Source organism: Lactuca serriola, chromosome 9 (genome assembly GCF_051521515.1).
Source record: "Lactuca serriola cultivar US96UC23 chromosome 9, Lser_US96UC23_V15, whole genome shotgun sequence".
In the NCBI taxonomy this organism is placed as follows: domain Eukaryota; kingdom Viridiplantae; phylum Streptophyta; class Magnoliopsida; order Asterales; family Asteraceae; genus Lactuca; species Lactuca serriola.
This window is the reverse complement of record NC_136416.1, coordinates 10,688,904-10,709,076: the sequence shown is the minus strand read 5'-3', so window position 1 is coordinate 10,709,076 and position 20,173 is coordinate 10,688,904. Positions and strand designations below refer to the sequence as shown.

The window sequence follows — 20,173 nt, the reverse complement described above, 5'->3', positions numbered from 1 at the left end:
TTTTCGGCTTCAACTTGTAGAGATTCTGATGTGTTTTTTATGGAGAGAGAGAGAGAGAGAGAGAGAGATACTTTCTTTTATTTTTTTATATTTTTTTAGTTATAAAATAATTAAATAACAAAAAGAAAACCAAAAAAATGGAAAATGACAAATCCGTCATTTTTAGATTTTTTAAATTGTTTTGGACCAAAACCGAATCAAAATGATAACTTTTTTGACTATTAGTGTTAGTCTAAACGTGTTTGGCCCAAAGTAGCATTTTTGGACATACCACCATTGTTGCAATTTTGTCTCCAAAAATAAATCATTATTATTAATAAAAACTCAAAGTTTAGTATAAGAACCCAACCAGTCGAAATAAAATTAAAAAAAAAACCCAAAATCCATATAAGCATGACAAAAAACCGTTGGTCGTTAATCCATTAAAAAACTTTATTTCTCAATTACTTATATAGTCTAATTCACACCGTTAATATTATTCAAAAAGAGTGTTGTAAACCCTAACTCATCGGCGCTCCTAATTTCTTTCAGACTTTCTCCCTCTCTCCCTTTGCAACGATGAAGTTTTGGGATAACGAATTATATTTCTATTTCATTATCTATACACCCTGTTTCGATGAAAAAATTGTATGCACCGTGATTTGGTTTTGATAGCGATGCAAATCTCCAATTTGATTTACCATACTCATCGTTTTGCTTTTATATTAGAGGCTTGATATGTAATGTATGTTATTATCAATTTTATTGTCTGTGCAGATGTGTGTGGTTGGATCCCAACTTGTGTTTGTCTAAACGAAAAGTAAGAGGATGTGCAAGTGTTGGTGTTGTGTTATATCATACTATATATTATATGTTGTCCATGTTTGAAATTGGATTTATAAGATTGCATTCAGGACTGTTGTTGCTATGTATGTATGTTTCAAATGTACATGATATGGTGATTTTGGGTTTGTTGTTTTCACATATCAGTTGTTTGTAACACTAGTTTTATGTTTTGTTTCACGTTATGACTTATGATGTGTATGCAAACTCATATCATGGTTTTGATTCAGGTGTTGAGGTTAGAAGTGGTGAAGCGTTTGAAGTAAAGCTTCGTCTAGGGAGGTATTTGCATATTAAACAGGTAACAAAATAAAACCCTTTCTGCAGATGTACCCAGGAAAAGGAGTGACATCACATGGAATGATCCATAATATATATAGTCCATAGCAAATGGGACTTTACTTTTCTTTCTAAATAAATTATTCCTGACGCTTGTCTTATCTAAATAAATAAAGCTAATTGTGTTTGCTTTTTGTTATGAGAAGTTTGTTTTGTTAAATGTTATTGTTTGTAATTAGGTTTGTCTTGGAGAAAATAAGGAGGAAGTAGGCGCGCCTGTTATTGTGAAAATTAGTGTTGGAGACAAAGTGGTTGAAGAAGTAACCCTTTACAATAGGAAGCAACCACTACAACTACTTTTACGGGTGTATAACAAAAAGTTTGAAATCTCACACACCTTGAGCAGTGGAAGTGTCCACTTCATCGGAAGCGTCACTAAAAAACCCATTTATATATATGAATATCCTTCTCTCAAACTCAAACTCAAACTCAAACATACGTTCATACTACTAGCTAGCTGTTTACTAACTTAATTAGAAGAATCTTTTTAAGTTTGTATTGGTTTAACTTTTAATTTTGGAGTTTGTTGTTGTTGGCTTCTTGACCAATTTGCCATCATGTGATCACTGTGTTTGAAAGCGATACAGAGGAAGAGGAAGAGACAACAAAAAGCATGCAGACTTCAAATTCAACACCAACTACAAAAGAATGCATGGACATTGTGGAATGTTTCCCAGGTTTTGAAGAAGATTCATTGGGATATTTGCAAGCACTGCATGTCTTCCTAAAGCCGTCTGCTCGTGAGAATTTTATGGTTCCAAAGGCTGACACAACTAAGATGATGTTTCTTAAGATGCTTATACAGGAACAGACAGCAAATAATTAAGGTTATACTGTATTATTTACGTTTACGTAGTTTATATTTTATATGTTAAAACAACTTTATATAATGTGAATTTATTTATTGACAGGAAGAAGGAAATTAATAAGGTGGAAGCAAGAAGCAAGTCCTGCAACAGGTATTGTTTTGCTTTCTCTTAAGAGTCTTTATAAATACTACATGTTATTTGGGTGTTTGCAGAAGCTGAGACAGAATGCTACTATTTCGTTGAGACTTGAGAGAGGGTTGCAGACATATATCATTCAAGGGTGGGTGATGAGGGTAGGGTAGGGTAGGGTAGGGTAGTTTCTAAATTCTAATATCATGGTGTGATTGAGAGTATATACGAAAAAGACATCAATCATATACTAGTCTCCTGTCTCCTCTTTATTTATGTGTTTATATATTAATTTTGTCGCTATTCATTATGCATAAAAGAGTACATATTTTGGTTATTAACTGTAATTTTATCTGCTATGTTGTTCATTCAATTCTAATCAAGGTGAAAGTATCATCAATCTTATTACAGGTAACACATAAATTTTGTCCTTTTTTCACCCTTCCGAGTTCTGACTCTTGACCATCTTCTTTAGCTAGCCTTCTTGCATTGCAGTTCCACCTTTTGGTTTTGGGCAACTATTTCAATCCTCCCCAATATTTTATTTAAACTCCACTTTTATTCCATCTTTGTATCTTCAAATCTAACATGCATGCTCAGAAACAGATTTTACTGTTTTGTTATAGGCACAATTTTGTAAATATCCCATTTTTTCCATGTTCAACCTGAAAGAAATAGAAAGAAAGTGTTATTCTTTAATTATATTATTTGTTATCAAATGGAAAAAGGAGCTTAAAATGTTACAGTTATGAATTAAGTTTCTTTATGTTATTGTTTGGTGATAAGCCTGAAGGTTTGGCCAGGCAGAAGTAGGGTAGCTTCGATTAGTCTAGGATACTTATTCTTAAGGGTAAATTACATGAATGGTTTATGTGGTTTGGGGTAATCTGCAATATGTTTTATTTATTTATTTAATTTGGATCGTCCCTATTATATGTTTTTATTGCGTGTTTGGTCTCTCAAATCTAAAAAGATTGTAATTGTCTTTGTATATTTATTTTTTTAATTAGTTTAATATTTATTGATTATTTTATTTATTAAAGAAATTATTTAATAAAATGCGGGTCCCAACACCCACCCACAACCTATATAGTGAGTACCCTACCAAAATTTTAACTTTTCTTCATTGAGTTTGTCACAAAAATCATTATATATACAACCTTGTTATGTTTTAATTTCAACTTTATTTTTTTTTTCATTCGTCGTTATATTTTAGAAAACGTTTTATTTTTTGGTTCTTGGCTGGTCAACAACAGGTCATGATAACGTGTTAGTTTGACATTTTTCTCAGTTTATATTTAGCTTAAACATTTTTTCTTGTTTCTCATTTGCCATTATTTTCTAGAAAAATGTTTATTTGAGCCATTGGTCAGTCACAAGGTATTTTAAAACGTAATAACTTAAAATGAAAAAGAAAAAAAAACGAAGGCACGAATCGAAACTACGACTTCTCCTTGAGGGTGGGGCGTGTTAGCTAGTAAGTCAATAACTCTTTTTTGTATTATCAGTGTTTGTTGTATTTAAAGGCCCGTTTGGTGAGGAGAACACAATGGGACAGAACAGAACTACAACTTTTGAGAGTGTGTTTGGCATACCTAGAACTAGAACAAAGTAAAAGTTTGACCAAATCCAATGGGACAATTCATTGAAAAAATAGTCCCACCTAAAAAGGTGGAACTCAACAGAACACGTATTCCTCTTTTCTCAATCTGACGAAATATCCCTGGAACGGGTCTCATCTTACGTCTCCGACTTTCTCGTTATCCACCATTCTTATCAAATTATCCTCTTTTTCAGTCTTACTAAACGCTATACAAATTATTTGTCTTGTCCAGTCCTGTCTAGTTTTGTTCCACCTAGTTCTTCTGTTAAACGGTACCTAATGTACACATGCATTTTAAAATGAGGGAAAAAGACCTAGTGTAAGTCTCGAGTCCGAGACATCTAATAAACGATGTAACATGTTAATCTTTTAGCCAATAAAAATTATCATTTTTATTATTTCTCAATAAATATGTCAATAAATTGTCATTTTTTATTTGCCATTAAAATTCATATATAACTGTAATGTTTTTAATTGTCCTTTTGAAGGTTTTAACAAATACTTTTAAATTATATTTTGTCACTAAAATTCATATATAATTGTAATGTTTTTAATTGTCTTTTTGAAGGTTTTAACAAATACTTTTAAATTATATAATAATATTTTCGATAATATATATATATATATATATATATATATATATATATATATATATATATATATATATTGCCTTTTAATCAAATAGATTAAGCAGATAGAAAAGTTTGAATTTTTAAATATTTAGGTGTAGACTCGATATCTCTATAAAAGAATTAAAATCATTAAAATTATTAAAAGATAAAAAGATAAAGTTTATGGACACACAACATTTAGTATAAGAATTAAACCAACACATATAAAATATAAAAACCCCCAAAAATCAATATAAGCATGAAAAACTATGCTTTAAAGTGTTGTACAGTATAATTTTATAATATATAAATTGTTATGTTTGTCAAAAAAATTATTGTGTATGAATCACTTCCCATTTTAAAAATAACCCTAATCCCATAATTTGTTTTTGACAAGAAAAATAATTTAAATATGTTATCCGGATGTTATTGAAATTAAATTAAAAATCTCTTTTGTTAGCAAAGTGGCTAGCCACGCCAATTTTACAACAAAAGTGTAAATTTCCAACAAAGAAGTGGGGCAGGAATAAATCGAAGTTAACTTCACCCACCTTCTTTGCCGTTCATCGAAAAATATAGCAATTTCGATCTACCTTGTTTATCCCTTTCATGTCTTTGCCTCACAAACAAACAAGTAATACGTATCAGTACTGTGCTTCCACCCTCATCCTCCATTAATGCATCAACGAACTTTCGACCTCAATCGACACAGTCCCATACCCAATTATGGGGTATCTTACTCTCACCCATTATTATACCAAAACCCTAGAATAAGAATTTCCGACTTCAAAACCAACTGCTACACTCACCATAATCATGTCATTAGAACTCATGTCCCTGTTAATTGCATAAGTTATGGACTTGATGTGTCCGTTTCGAAGCATCGCCGTCTTTCTTCCGTCAATTTCTCCGGAAAGAAAGAATTTGATGTCGCCACCCTTGGAAACCTATGTGTTGACGTTGTGCTTAATGTTCCCAATTTGCCCCCTTCGTCCTTTGACGAACGTAAAAATTACATGGAACAGCTTGCTAAATCGCCTCCTGATAAGGTCTGTTGTAAATGTTCTTCGTTTTCTTCGATTTAATTACTTGTGCAATTTGGTTATCAGTTACTGTGGGTAATCGGATTAATTTCTGTTAATTTGAGATGGCCTTTAACTTCGAAATTTGACAGAGCTCCCAGTTCCAAGCATGCTGTAACTATGTTCTTATAGGATTCATACATTTAGCCATTTAAGCTCCTTAATGCAACTTGAAAGTCACAATAGTTATTTATTTATAGTGATTGACAAAGCCGATTAGGGGGGATGTTTGGATGTGTGATTTGGTAGTTTTTATCTGAATCAGTTTCTAGGATTTGGGCAACCTGCATGCTTATGCATATGATGATTTATAATGCACATCTGCACACCCCTCTCCTGTCATTGTCATATATGATATATCAACATCTCTCACTTTAGGGCTTGAACTGACTGGTTTCACTTTATAGAAACACTGGGAAGCTGGTGGTAACTGCAACATGGCTATAGCAGCAGCAAGATTGGGACTTCGTTGCATTGTGATTGGTCATGTTGGGGATGAAATATATGGAAAATTTCTCTTGGATGTTCTTGAAGATGAGGGGATTAATCTGATAGGGATGAGAGAAGATGATGATATAATCAACAGTTCCAGTAGTGCATACGAGACACTTTTATGTTGGGTCTTGGTGGATCCTTTACAAAGACACGGGTTTTGCAGGTATACGTGATTAATTAAAGGTTCGTTCAAGTTTATGGTAGCTTATATTCAAGGTACCAACTTTATGGATCATAATTCATCAAATATTTGACCTAGATTTTGTTTATTAGTCGAGCAGATTTTAGCAAGGAGCCTGCATTTACTTGGTTGAGAGCATTATCTGATGAAGTAAAGACGAATATACAAAAGTCAAAAGTCCTTTTCTGTAATGGCTATGGCTTTGATGAGCTTCCTGCAAATCTGATTACTCATGCCCTTGAGTATGCTGTTGAAGTTGGAACATCAATCTTTTTTGACCCTGGACCAAAGGGAAAGTCTCTTGCTATTGGGACACCTGAAGAACGAGAAGCACTTGCTAAGTTGCTGAGGTTTAGTGATGTTCTTCTTCTAACTTCAGAGGAGGTTTGCACTGCACTATTTTTTTTCTCTTAATACGAATCTTTAATAATATCAATATCAGTTCAGTTATCATCATCATCTTATGTTGTTTTATGCCAGGCTGAATCAATGACTGGGTTGGATAACCCAATAGCAGCTGGAAAGGAGTTGCTAAGTAAAGGAGTCCGGACAAAATGGGTGATCATTAAAATGGGATCAAAGGGCTCTATTTTAATCACCAAATCAGGCATTTCATGTGTGCCTTCATTCAAGGTAAACATTTTATACATAAGTCAAAAAATGATTTAATTTTGGGATGATATGATAAAAATTAAAAATGTATTTGGACAGGTGGAAGTGATGGACACGGTTGGATGTGGAGACAGCTTTGTGGCTGCGATTGCATTTGGTTACATACACAAGATGCCATTACTTCATACATTAACAATAGCCAATGCAGTGGGTGCAGCAACAGCCACCGGTTGTGGGGCCGGGAGAAATGTTGCAAACTTACAAAAAGTCAAGCAGCTCATCAAGGAGTCAAACCTCAATGAAGACAATAGTTTTTGGAACAAATTACTCGATCAAAATTTGAACAAAAAAGAAGACATCACAATTCTGTCAAAAACAACTGTGAACAATGGATTTTTTAAACATGTAACCCTTCAAAAGGTGGTTAGTGAGGTTCTTCATAAGCTTGAGGTTCCATTAGCAGACAGAATATTGTCTTCTTGAAGAATTCTTATTGAGTTTTGTGTATTTTTAATTGTTTAGAGCAGGAACTGGAATTGTTAGTCACTCAGATTTGATGGTATCTATGGGTTTTGGTTGTCGAGCAGTGAAACTATTGCTTGCTCATTATTATTATTTTTTTCACACAAGTGAGATTTTGTTGTTTTTCACTTCTTTCTTTCAGATGATTATCTCATACTCATAGTGGTTGAAATTTACCTTAAGAAATAAAGGGGATCCATACATAAAAGCAAGCACAAAACATAGCGTTCATGTTTTCAACGTTTTTTTACGAGTCATGTGTAAAAGTTAAAACGCCTTTGGATTATGTCAGGTCGACAGGTAGGGTTAGAATTTGGAAATATTAAGGAGACGTTAATAAATCGATAATCAATAAAATATAATATTAATATAGCAATCGTTATTTGCAATTTATGCTGGGATATTTAATAAATAAAATAAAATATATAGATGAGTAATGATATATAATTATAAGAGTGTTTGGTAATATATATATAAAATAAACATAAGTTGGAGATGTATTTTTATCGAGTCGTTGGCAATTATTGGGGGGTAAAATTGGTAACATATAAAAATTGTAGGCGAAAGTTGGCTTAGATGACCTAATTGCCCTCTTTTTTTCTGGATAAAAGGAAGCCCTAAAAAGACAATCCATACCCCTACCTTCTCATTCTTCGTTTTCCCCTTGTGCCCTTGTTGCCCTTTTGCTTCAAATTTTCTGTGTTCCCCATCCCTACCCTCAGCCCTCTTTCAGGTATTTTCACTCCTCACTCACTCCCTCCTATTCCCCGCCAAATTCAACTTCCCCCACGCCTGATTCAAACAGAAATTTGAATCATGTGTTGATTTATGTAAAGATCAATGGGTGATTTCAAATTTGTTCCTCACGGTTTCGTCCTGGCTGTGTTTGCAGATTTTCGAAACTTTTAGCACTTAGAACGTCAAGTTGTGTGGCGAAATTTGGTTTTTATTATCGCTTGATCCGTTGGAGGCTCGGTGAGTTTTTGTTGTGGTTCCGCTTTCAGATGACCGATTGTTGCTCTATTCTCGTATCTGTATTTTACCTGTATTTTTTTTTTGTATGAGTGTTAATTTGAGATTTCAATCTCTGATTCGACGAGACTAAATGCTCTCAAAGTTACCAGGAGAAGTACGAATAGCTTGATATTTTTTTATTGTGAAATCTAGCGATTATAAAATTTTAGTGTTGATTTTATTTTTTCTTTCTGATTTTACAGGTTTTCTAATTTTTATCGCACCTGGAACCTTCAGTTGTAGGTTGAAAATTGGCTTTGGTTGTCGCTGGATCTGATAGAGGCTTGGTGAGTTTCGATTTTGGTTCTACTTTTAAATGACTACTCGTTGCTCTGGATTCACTCATATGTATATTTGTTATATTTCTGTGTTTTCATATGAATGTCAATTTTCTAGTTGTGAATTTCTGATTCATTCATAGACAACTTTATGCTCTGCGAGTTACCATTAAAAGTTAAAATCATTTGATCTTTATTGTGAAACCTAGTGCTTGTTAAAATCAAACTTTGTCTTATGCTAACAATTAACATCATACTCCATAGAGAAGTAGATTTTATTTAGCTGGCGAGAACTATTATGTTAACATCACATTCCAGGATAATCTCAATCTGAAGATCTTACGCTCTTTAAAGAATGCATGATGAGTACAGCCCAAACACCAAAGATAGTTCATTATTCTTTTGTACTTTAACATTCTGTAGTCGATTGATGGGTGTTTATGCTTTTTGCTAAATACAGCATACATTATTATGAGGCTTGATGATTGTGGATTGTGATATAGTAAAGATAACTAAACATGAGTTTGTTGCAACAGGTCTAGATTGATGCTTCTTGTTCTCTGGAACTTGTGACATTTGTGAGAGTAATATCATGGAAAACCATGACATGATTGTTGGATCAAGGCCAGACATATCATCCCTTCAGAACCAATTAAGACATGAACAGAATTTCGTGGGCAGACAGAATCAGAATCATACCTCTGAACTGGGACAGACACAGAACCTCAAGCATGAGACTGAATTAGGAGAGAACAATAATCATCGCATAACTCTAACACAACACCATGATCATGATCATGATCATGATCATGAACTACTTCTAGACCATGAAATTGCAACCATGTCACATCCACATAATCATGGAAACGAAGCCACAACCGAATTCGATGACACCAATCAACAACACGACAACAACCAATACAACGATGGTGTCACAAATCCCGATTCCCAATTAGTCCTTTCAGATCAATGTCACGAGATGGGTTTATCCAACGATCACGGATTACCCGTTGTAGATAACAACCACGAGCTTGTGGTACACCAGAACACTGCTGACATGGGCGTAGTAGTACCTCTTCCTCTATCTTTTCACAGACCCGATCTCGTCCTTACAACTCCAGTAATCCAAAGCCGAACAGTGGCTCCTCCAAACTACGAATTAATGGTGGGTCAAGAGTTTCCAGATGTCGCCAGCTGTCGTAGGGCTTTAAGACACACTGCAATCGCTCTTCATTTTGAGATACAAACTGTTAAATCTGACAAGACACGCTTCACTGCTAAATGTGCAAGCGAAGGGTGTCCTTGGAGAATCCATGCTGCTAAATTGCCAGGTGTACCAACTTTCACAATCAGAACAATCCACTCGGAACATAACTGTGGTGGAATCGCGCATCTTGGACACCAACAAGCTTCGGTTGACTGGGTTGCGAATACAGTAGAACAACGCCTCAAAGAAAATCCACAATGCAAACCGAAAGAGATTCTAGAAGAGATCCACCGTGTTCATGGAATCACATTATCGTACAAACAAGCGTGGAGAGGTAAAGAACGGATCATGGCAGCTTTACGTGGTTCGTTTGAAGAAGATTACCGATTACTCCCTCAGTATTGTGATCAGATTAGAAGCACGAATCCCGATAGTATCGCGTCTGTTTACGTGAATCCTTCTGACAACTGTTTTCAGCGGCTTTTTATCTCTTTTCAAGCTTCGATACACGGGTTTTTGAACGCGTGTAGACCGCTTATCGGGCTGGATAGAACCGTTTTGAAAAGCAAGTACCTGGGGACTTTGCTTTTAGCTACTGGGTTTGATGGAGATGGTGCTCTGTTTCCTTTAGCATTTGGTGTTGTTGATGAAGAAAACCAAGACAACTGGATGTGGTTCCTTTTGGAGCTTCATAACTTGTTAGAAATCAACACCGAAAACATGCCGAGGCTTACGATTTTGTCAGACAGACAGAAGAATATCGTGGAAGGGGTGGACAAAAACTTCCCAACCGCTTTCCACGGGTTCTGCATGCGCCACCTCAGCGAAAGCTTCCGGAAGGAGTTCAACAACACGATGCTGGTGAACCATCTTTGGGATGCAGCCAACGCGCTTACAATCATGGAATTCGAACAGAAAATCCTGGAAATCGAAGAGGTGTCGCAAGAAGCGGCGTACTGGATCCGACGCGTTCCGGCCCGGTTGTGGGCCACCGCGTATTTCGAAGGGACGCGGTTCGGCCACCTGACGGCAAACATCGTGGAATCGTTGAATGTATGGATTCTAGAAGCTTCCGGACTCCCGATCATCCAAATGATGGAATGCATCCGTAGACAGCTGATGATGTGGTTCAACGAGAGGCGTGAAGCCAGCATGCAGTGGACTTCGATTCTGGTCCCGACGGCGGAAAGACGGGTGTCGGAAGCGATTGATCGCGCGCGGACTTATCAGGTGTTGAGAGCGAACGAAGCGGAGTTTGAGGTGATATCGCATGAAGGGACGAATATCGTTGATATAAGAAACCGGAGGTGTTTGTGTCGGGGGTGGCAGCTTTATGGGCTTCCGTGTGCACATGCGGTGGCGGCTTTGCTGTCGTGTAGGCAGAATGTTCATAGGTTTACTGAGAGTTGTTTTACGGTTGCTAGTTATAGGAAGGCGTATTCTCAAACGATACATCCGGTTCCTGATAAGACATTGTGGAAGGAAATGGGGTCTTCACAAATAGGGGAAGGGAGTAGTGGTAATAATGTTATGGATATTATTATTAACCCTCCCAAGTCCATTAGACCACCGGGGAGGCCCAGGAAGAGGAGGGTTAGGTCCGAGGATCGAGGCTCCGTCAAACGGATCGTGCATTGTAGTCGGTGTAATCAAACCGGCCACTTTAGAACTACTTGTTCCGCTCCGATATGATATGATGTGATGAAACTGGTTCCGTCTCCGGGGGCGTTTATGTAATTTGAGTAGTTGATAGAGAGAAAGACAAACAGGTGAGTTTGATCTTTGGATGAAAGAATTAAGAATATGAGAGGTGAAGAAGAAGAAGAAGAAGAAGAAGAAGGTGGGTTAGTTTTGATGGGATAATGATTATGTGAAGGAAATGATGGTAATCTCGTCTGGAACCGGAAGTGGAAACATCTATTCTATGGTGAGGTAGTTAAAAATCGTGTGTAGTGACAGTGTAAATTTTAAGTTTGAATCTGATTTACGTTTATGTGTTATGTTCTAAAGCAAAATGTTTTGCGTGAGGTTTTATTATCAAAGTCTGTCTGTCTGGCTTAAAAGGTCCTCTTTGTAATTATGGGCTATGGCCAGTTAAGGTTCAGAACATCAGATAAGATGAGACTTCTCATAAAGAAATTTTAACAAAAGGGCCTGGTGAAAGACATGGTCTTTTGTTTATGGCTTTTGGTGGTAGTCCTGATCTCCTGGATATTGAATTTTTACTCCATGATATGATTCCATCATTTATCATAAACGGTATCATTTTCATAGAAAAAATAATGAAAATAAACATTTTGAATTTATATGTTAAGAGAATTTTTAAAAGCGTTTAGTGCAATGAGGAATAAAAAATGCACACCATATTTCATCCGAATGTGAGATACTCATTTCGGATTTCAAGATTATTTTAGTAAATAGGTAAAAGTTAAATCATTTACCTATATTTTTTATAACAATGCGGTCATTTTTATGATTATCTAAAACATTATGAAACTCAAATAGAAGTACAAAATATATTTTGATATATTTAAAAAGTAACTAAAACTAATAATTTAAACATTAGTATTCTATAAATACATTAAATAATGGTAATTCAAAGTTATAAAAACATGAATCATCTGCACGGCTTATGTTAACTTACATATGACCCATGAAATAGAAAATAAATTGTGGAGCACTAGCATAATTTTGAGCGTGCTAAAGTTTAAACATCAAACCTCCTTTATAAATTTCACACTTCAACCACTAAACTATCATTGTACGGGTGTAATACATAATTTTGATATTTCATGCCTAGAAAAAAAACATCTCTATCCATGAAAGAAAATTAGAACAAGCATATTTCATTCCATCCATGGTAGGGATGCACAAAAAAGCTGGTACGAAAACTTAACTGGTTTGGCTAAAACAAATTTATAAGAAATGGCTTGAAGTTTAACATCGGTTAAGGACCGGTTTACCCCTTCAATTGTTAGAATGATTTACTAGTAGAGCCACTAGAAAAGTTTTTTTTTATTATTATTACTTTGTCTAATGGGCATATAGTCGTTTGTGACCATTTTGACCCTTTTATCCCTCATTTGTCAGTTTAAATAGGTACGGGATTTGTTAGCTTATCACACTACTCTAATTGGTCTCGAATCACAATCTCGTTCAATACCTTTTTAACCCTCATTTAAAGAAATACATCCGTACTTGGATGTGCTTATTCATTAAACCTAATAAATTTTTGTGTGGTTGGAGTTTTACTTCCAAATATATATTGACACAATAAAATCAATCAGCACATACGAATTATGATAAGACAAAATTGCAAAAATAGTCCCTGTGGTATGCAAATTTTTGGGGTTTTAGTCCAAACCCCGTGTTTTTTGGATTCATGGTTCTTTTGGACTGGTTTGTATGTGGAATTGGTCCCCGGACTTAACTCCCATTAAAAATGATCTGTTAACCCTCTCATGTGCCTCACACGTGAGGGTATATCCCTCATTTCATATGTAAGGGACCATTTTTGCAATTTTTTCCATTAAAATTAGTGAGTAACAAAATTTGTATCTGGTTTCCTGTTGCTCTTCTCCTTCTAAGATTCTGCAAATTATGAGCATATCTATATCTTTCACCACAATCATTTTATTCGTTCACAAAATTGTAACATGATAATCGTTGTTTCAGCGTTCAATCATTCGTACAAATCCCCGATTCTTCAATTCGATTTCGAACTTTACCCAAATCATCATCCAGGAAAAACCCTAGCACTTCATCCCCGGAACGCCCTGTAGAAAAACCCGGATTTAAATCCCAAACTGACTCAGATGATGATGAGAACATAGATGAAGTCGCACCTTCTTCACCTTTCGGTTCCATTTCATCCAAGCCATTCGCGTTGTTGATTTAAAATTTTAGGTAATATTTCTTGACATTTGTCTAGCTTTTACCATCGATTTTAAATATCCAAATTCTAGTAGCAGTTTAAACGAGTTGATTTGGAGAGTATGAATGTATAAAGGAGAGGCACGATTGATCTTTTCTTATCGAAGTGTGTGATTTAGTTTTTTTGATTTGTTTTGGAGTGCAGAGAGAAGCTTAAGTTAGATGAACTTGGAATGGAGATCATGTCGATCGGATTGCTAGCTGCATTAGCTCTTCCTGCTTTTTCGTAGTCTTTTTGGGAGAATTTGAATCCGATTTGCACTTGTTGTATCAATTCTTTGCTAGTGTTATCATCTTGTGTAATGACAATCGATTTTCATGCTTTGTTCATGTGGACGTTACCTAGGTTGAACAAAGATAAAGCAGACATTTCATGGAATTTTGATCCAACTATGTCGAAAAGGTTCTGGGAGCTTTCTGTTGTGATTGTATCTTCCATTGCTTCTGAGTAAATCTCCATTCCGAGTTCATGAAGATCTAAATATGGATCTGTATCGAATCCTACATGGCTCTCGAAGACTCTTAAGAACTGGACAATCCATTCCTTTTTGGAATTCGTGATTCCTTCTAATTTTCCCTCAGAAACAATGGGAAATTGTTCGTTTTAGAAGAGCTCATTGGTTCTTTATCTGGAGTAATTTCCACTAGGTTTCTTCAATTGACAATGTTTTCTCAAAAAAAAAAAAAATTATCCAATTCTCATATAAGCATTTGATGTATCTAGTTACTCCTTTTAGGCTTTGCTGAATTGGCTGTTGTTGGCGTTTCCATATCAATATTCAATCTGGTAGCAAAATTGTTCAATATTCCTCTACTCAATATCACAACCTCATTTGTTGCTGAAGAAGAAGCAGTATTAGTTAAGGATGATGATGACTCCACTTTTCTCAGCCATGGTAATTCCAATTTATGTATCGATAACTTCTTGTTATTTACTCTTACTTAACCTAATCAAGAACAACCTTTTTTTGTTTAGATATCATGAGTGGAAGCAAGAAGAAGTTTCTTCCATCTGTTTCAACTTGTTTAGCCTTAGCTGCTGCTTTTGGGATTGGGGAGACAATAACACTTTTCTTTGCATCAGGATCAATATTGAACCATTGTTGTTGTAACATAGCTCAAGAAGAAGGGTAAAAAAAAGAGACGTTGGGGAACATTATGAAAGAACATTATGAAAGAAGATGGCAACGGTGGGGATCTTTAAAAGGAATTAAGCCAAAAAAGGTTTATGCAAAAATGGTCCCTTACATATGAAATGACGAATATACCCTCACATGTAAGGCACATGAGGGAGTTAACAGATCCTTTTTAACGGGATTAAGTCCAGGGACTAATTGCACATACAAACCACTCCAAAAGGACCATGAATCCAAAAAACTCGGGGTTTGGACTAAAACCCCAAAAATTTGCATATCACAGGGACCATTTTTGCAATTTTGTCTTATGATAAATAAAAAAACAACCAAAACAAATGGATGATATGCCCAAAACAGAAAACCATCATTCAAACAAAATCACACTAAATAATCTACTACAGAAGTAAAAAAAAAAAAACGAACACTTTGTATTCAGTATTATCAAATCATCAAATAGCCAACCGAGTATCTAAACAAAACAAGGCATCTTGGATACAACAGAAACTGTAACCGCCTTTTAATAACCATAACTGCCCCCATACATGGGGGCACTGCCATAATCTCCACCACCAGCAGGTGGATGTCCAGGTGGCGCAGGCTGAGACGGGTAACCAGGATACTGGTTATACCCACCGCCGCCAGCTTGGCTAGTAGCCACCACCAGTGGTGGTGCAGCAGCAGCACCAGCACCAGCAGTTGGGTTCTGTGCAGCATCAGCCATGAAGTTATGAATCAACTGCTGAGCTGTCTGAACCTGTGAAGCGGATCCATTAATCTCAACCGTCATTTCATCGGGATTCCCGCGAGATTCTTGAATGGCAATCGTGGCCCCACTTGCACGCCGTATATAACTTATATTAGCTCCCGATGTCCCGATAACCGCATCCGCATATGTCAGCGGAACCTGCATGTTCTGTGACACCTTACTCACCATCAACTCCTGTGGCGGCATATGCATACCCATACTGGCGGTGTCCCTGCCATATGATGGCGGAAGCTGCCGGGGAGGCTGGTTATCCATTGCTGGAGGTGGATAGTAGTTGTCAAACTGATGCTGAGGTGGCATGAATTGGGCTGGTCTGTATCCCGGCCCACCACCTGGAAAATTTTGAGCCGGTGGTGGTGCCGCCCATGGTTGGGGAGCCGCCATCTCCTGGTTTGCCCTGCCACTTGGCATTTGCATCTATAAACATGAATCGGATTAATATTTATTATTTTTAATCAAAATATTACTACTATAAATTTAAAAAAGAAAAAAAAAATGAAAAACTTCACTTACTTGTTTTTCAAATATCCCGATAACACTGCGGTCAACTAAAAACTTTCTTAAATGTGAAGCAATGAGTTCAACCGCCTTGTGTACACCTTCACGTTCCCCTTGCACCTCCACAACACTATCATCAGGCAGAGCAATTACAGGGAGGTTTTCTGCATCCAAAAAACACTATTATAATTCACCTTTTATTTTAAGAATATTATTTTAGATAATATATTTAAAAAATAATAAATAAACAATACCTTGTCCGAGTACTCGAATTACACAACCGGAAGAATCTTGGATGGTTTTTATGGTGGCACCCTGCTTTCCAATCAAGTTCCCCGCTTGTGTGGCAGCCACAAGTAGCCTTGTGCTGATTGTACCTCCAGCTGGCGGATGAGTAGGATCAGCATCCACATCCGTTACCCGTTTATGGATTTTCAGTAAACCGTCCATTGCAGGAGGAATTGAAGCCTCTGGTTCTTCTTTTGCAGAAATCAAGACCTGATAAAACAGAATATATCTTCTGATTAGCAACACATTAATAAAATTTTCTTATTTTACTTTAAGATTAAGAACAGCACGGTTTCAACAAGAAGCTAGCATGCATCATAATTAATGTTGTTTGTTCTTCACACCATTTTCTGGCATAGAATGTATAATTAATTATAAAAGAAATTTAGATTATGACACCATGATTTATCTTGATGTGGCTCTCAAAGTACTTGATATATTTTGATACTTGACCTTGATACATTTGAAGATACCAAAGATATTTTACTGGGTTTAACATCATTAGCTTAAAGATGTTCTTGATTCTTCAATTATGTTTGATACTTTATTTTTGTATTACTTTTTATAGATCGCATCCTATTGGTTAAGCTATTTATTTTGCTTATTTGTATAAGAATGTTTTGGCAAGACATCAACCGATCAGTTCTGAAGTTACCAGATGACATAGGAAGCTTTTTGGTAGTGACATCCGCCAGGGGTACTTCTGACATTTATTCAGAGTGACTTTTCAGCACTTCTGGATCTTTGGCTCTTCTAAATGAAACCACTTTGACAATTGAAATGTTGCCTTATATTTGACAGAACCTGCACATATTCACCTAGTCATTGTGATATAATAAACTTGTTTCCTTAAGGTTGAGTGTTGTTTATTTTTGTAGTTTCAACTTTTCCATATACTTCTTCTATTGCATTATATCCAAACTCTATGTTGATACTGTTACTTAAGATTGTCTACTACCTATTATTGGCTAATTATCCTCGTATCAGTGTATACTCTTCTTTTACCAAATTATTTCAAAGATCGTGGTATTAAGGTATTGTGTTTTAAAGCTTATTGAACTGAAACTTAGTTGTAGACTGACACACAAACAGAAAGGTCTTTCTGTTGGTATTTGATAAAAATCATAAAGAATGATTAATGTGACAAGGTAACATTCTTGTAATTATAGTTATATTTTACTTTGAACACTGTTAGGATTCTTACTTTTCTGTTTCAAATACATAATTACACACTAATACACTATACAAAATAATTTTAGGCATAGGTTGAAGCAGATTTACAATTCATGATGTACCAAAATGATACTGATCAATTCCAACAGAACTCTACCACACATGCAGCAATCAATTGCAATTTCAATTTCAATTTCAAAATAAAGAAATTTGTAAATAAACTTACACATCTTTCCATAGTTCCAGGAGGCCCATCAAGAATCTTGATGCGGGCCTTTGTTTCTTCACAGGTTTTCTTTATGTACTCTCCCTTGCGACCAATTATGGTGCCAACCTTGTGCACAGGGACCAACAACCTAAAAACATTCTCTCCAGGCCATCCAGGCCATTTCTTTTCTGCAGGGATTTCCATGGCAGCATCTCCTTGCTCCTTCTCAGTAATTTCAGTTTCTACTACCTCATCACTTTCTTCATTCTCAGACACTTCAACTTCTACAGGAACAGAGTTTTCAGGCATCACTTCGGTCTCTTGTCCAACAAAATTTTCTTCTGCCATTTCCTAAAAGTTCTAATAAGGAGAACCGATCAACCCATATATCCATAACTAAATACCAGCTTGGAATGATCATTAAAGCTATATACATAATAGAGATCAGAAACCTAAGCTGTGATTGTGTGAAGTGAAGTTAGAAAGAAGAAAACATTAAATCTCATGTTTCGGAGATATATATATATATATATATATATATATATATATATATATATATATATATATATATATATATATATATTCTACCTTTTGGAAAAGATATTGAGTACATTAGCTAAAAAGTAATACCATTTGGACGACCTAAATGGTAAAGCAATAACAGATTTCATACAATTTTTAGTTGGCATAAACAAAATCAAGATTAATTCTTTTTTTTTTTAAAACCAGTTAAGTATATCAGTCCTTCGCCAAATCAGATTTTAGTATCTAGAGAAAATATGAGTGAGAAAAAGAAGACAGCAAATAGCACGACACTACTAAGGCACGTTCAACAACAAAATCACCAAAATGCCCTAAAGCAATGTACATACACAGCAATAACTAAACATAAAATTTATCTACGAAACTTCCTCAATTCAACATAAACTAAAGGCCTCAAAGATTGAAATCTAACAAATTTATGCCTAAGGAATGAAATATAAGCACAGAAGACACTTCCAATGAAAATCGTTACGAACCTTAGAAAAGAGAAGAAATAAACATAGATCCCGCAAGAATTAACAAGAAGACGCAAAATCTTATCTTACTATAAAAAATGGACTTGATTTACACAAGTGCCTAGTAATAATTTGAAAGCGAAAAACAATATGTAATTGCAGAAAACTTACTAGGGTTTATAGCGAAGTAAGCAAAAGAGAGAGGCGATGTCCTCGCCGATGTGCGATTTGAAAAATCCATATGCTTTTACGGAAAAAAAAAATGGGGATTTCAATTTTCAAAAACTGCTCTCCGGACCCTAAAGATTTTGCTTTTGCCCACTTTGTGACCCTCTTCTTTTCAAATGCAAAAACTGGTCCTTGTGGTTTCTTATTTTCTTTGGATTATGTAAATAGTTTCATTTTGTATATAAAAAAACATCTTTTTATAGGAGGGTTTTATTATTATCTTGGTCCCTAAAAAAAACATCACTTTTTTGGATATTAAGGTCTATTAAATTTTTATTATGCTCATGGTTTATATATTTATCTAGATATATTATTATTAAAAAAATATAGATTTAGCTCCTATTCTTTTAACCCCTTTTTAATGAACAATCTTCTACTCTTCAATTCTATTTGCACCAATTTAGATCAATGATTTTTACCATCCTAATCTTCCTCTCGATCAACCCAACAACCAATGAAAATGAATAAGTCTATCCTCCCCTTACTCTCCCACTTTGTTATTATGCTACAAATCAAGACATATTTCCCAATCATTCATAATCTCTTCTTAAAACCACATCACAACTCCATTCAGAATTGTTGGCGTGGATGGCATAGGTAAGGAAAATGGTTGAAAACTCTCTCATCCCTTTAATGTAACATTCATCGGTGAAACATAAACATCACCCCCACCTCTTTATCTTGGTGTGGACAAAAGTAAATCATCAACTCGAAATTGGGTTGTTTTGGAAAGATTATCAATAAAGTTCCATGGAATACATATAACCCAGTGATGGTTGTTATCACTTTTGGACACACTTGTTGCATTAAAACTAAGTATTAGCCTCTTCTCATTTTGAGAAGTACACATATTTCAAAAAAAAATTATTAAACTTGAATCATTTGTCTCAACCCTATCTTCAGCTTCAACGCCATTGTAACATCTATATCTTTTTGGGGCTAAAAGTTTTTCCCTATGAAAAGTACATTTCAACAAATAAATTCATTTTATTTAAATTAAAATATTATAACTAGTTTAAAAAAAATGTTTCAAAGTTTAAAATTAAGCTTAAAAGTTTGTAGCTTTGGACTAAACCTTCCTAACTAAGGTTGGACCTCATTTGTAAGAATATCAAAGGGAGGTGATTCTTCCACTTTGAATTCAATCCATCCATTGAAAATTTATATGTATTACCAATTATGCCCCTCATTTAATATTTAAGAGAGAAAGATCTTTTTTTGTTCTACACCTACGTCTACAT

The 20,173-nt window shown here is 35.3% G+C and overlaps 4 protein-coding genes and 1 long non-coding RNA gene across 13 annotated transcripts; 4 read left to right on the top strand and 1 right to left on the bottom strand.

The window, feature by feature from the left end:
* The first annotated feature begins 453 nt into the window (after nt 1–453).
* Nucleotides 454–2,436, top strand: LOC145074996 (histone deacetylase HDT2-like). Of its 5 annotated transcripts, XM_079021303.1 has the most exons (5): nt 456–1,123; nt 1,341–1,561; nt 1,729–1,988; nt 2,073–2,120; nt 2,183–2,436. In XM_079021303.1, the coding sequence occupies exons 1-3, from the start codon at nt 1,007–1,009 to the stop codon at nt 1,985–1,987; spliced, it is 597 nt and encodes a 198-aa protein (XP_078877429.1). In that variant the 5' UTR covers nt 456–1,006; the 3' UTR covers nt 1,988; nt 2,073–2,120; nt 2,183–2,436. The 5 variants fall into 5 exon arrangements, 2 of the variants coding, with proteins under 2 accessions (XP_078877429.1, XP_078877428.1); XR_013692234.1 differs by having other exon boundaries at nt 455–799; nt 1,053–1,123; nt 1,341–1,988; nt 2,073–2,436; XM_079021302.1 differs by having other exon boundaries at nt 2,073–2,436.
* A 2,385-nt stretch (nt 2,437–4,821) lies between these two features.
* On the top strand, nt 4,822–7,333 carry LOC145074352 (pfkB-like carbohydrate kinase family protein). The gene is made up of 5 exons (XM_079020744.1): nt 4,822–5,362; nt 5,803–6,053; nt 6,164–6,455; nt 6,552–6,704; nt 6,783–7,333. The coding sequence occupies exons 1-5, from the start codon at nt 4,991–4,993 to the stop codon at nt 7,164–7,166; spliced, it is 1,452 nt and encodes a 483-aa protein (XP_078876870.1). The 5' UTR covers nt 4,822–4,990; the 3' UTR covers nt 7,167–7,333.
* A 482-nt stretch (nt 7,334–7,815) lies between these two features.
* LOC145072829 (uncharacterized) lies at nt 7,816–11,885 on the top strand. Its single transcript, XM_079019304.1, has 4 exons — nt 7,816–7,938; nt 8,098–8,180; nt 8,423–8,506; nt 9,034–11,885. The coding sequence occupies exon 4, from the start codon at nt 9,090–9,092 to the stop codon at nt 11,394–11,396; it is 2,307 nt and encodes a 768-aa protein (XP_078875430.1). The 5' UTR covers nt 7,816–7,938; nt 8,098–8,180; nt 8,423–8,506; nt 9,034–9,089; the 3' UTR covers nt 11,397–11,885.
* A 1,341-nt stretch (nt 11,886–13,226) lies between these two features.
* LOC145072351 (uncharacterized) lies at nt 13,227–14,986 on the top strand. 2 transcript variants are annotated; one of them, XR_013690992.1, is made up of 4 exons: nt 13,227–13,610; nt 13,783–14,285; nt 14,375–14,533; nt 14,614–14,986. It is a non-coding gene; the product is annotated as an uncharacterized LOC145072351 (long non-coding RNA). The 2 variants fall into 2 exon arrangements; XR_013690991.1 differs by having other exon boundaries at nt 13,783–14,533.
* Nucleotides 14,987–15,118: 132 nt separating this feature from the next.
* On the bottom strand, nt 15,119–18,943 carry LOC145072350 (flowering locus K homology domain-like). Of its 4 annotated transcripts, none has more exons than XM_079018758.1 (5): nt 18,876–18,943; nt 17,725–18,066; nt 16,292–16,535; nt 16,053–16,201; nt 15,119–15,956 (listed from the first exon to the last, which is right to left on the bottom strand). In XM_079018758.1, exons 2-5 carry the CDS (start codon nt 18,052–18,054, stop codon nt 15,291–15,293), a joined length of 1,389 nt encoding a protein of 462 aa, XP_078874884.1. In that variant the 5' UTR covers nt 18,055–18,066; nt 18,876–18,943; the 3' UTR covers nt 15,119–15,290. The 4 variants fall into 4 exon arrangements, with proteins under 4 accessions (XP_078874884.1, XP_078874885.1, XP_078874886.1 ...); XM_079018759.1 differs by having other exon boundaries at nt 17,725–18,057; nt 18,876–18,938; XM_079018760.1 differs by lacking the exon at nt 18,876–18,943 and adding an exon at nt 18,726–18,744 and having other exon boundaries at nt 17,725–18,057.
* Between the last annotated feature and the right edge of the window lie 1,230 nt (nt 18,944–20,173).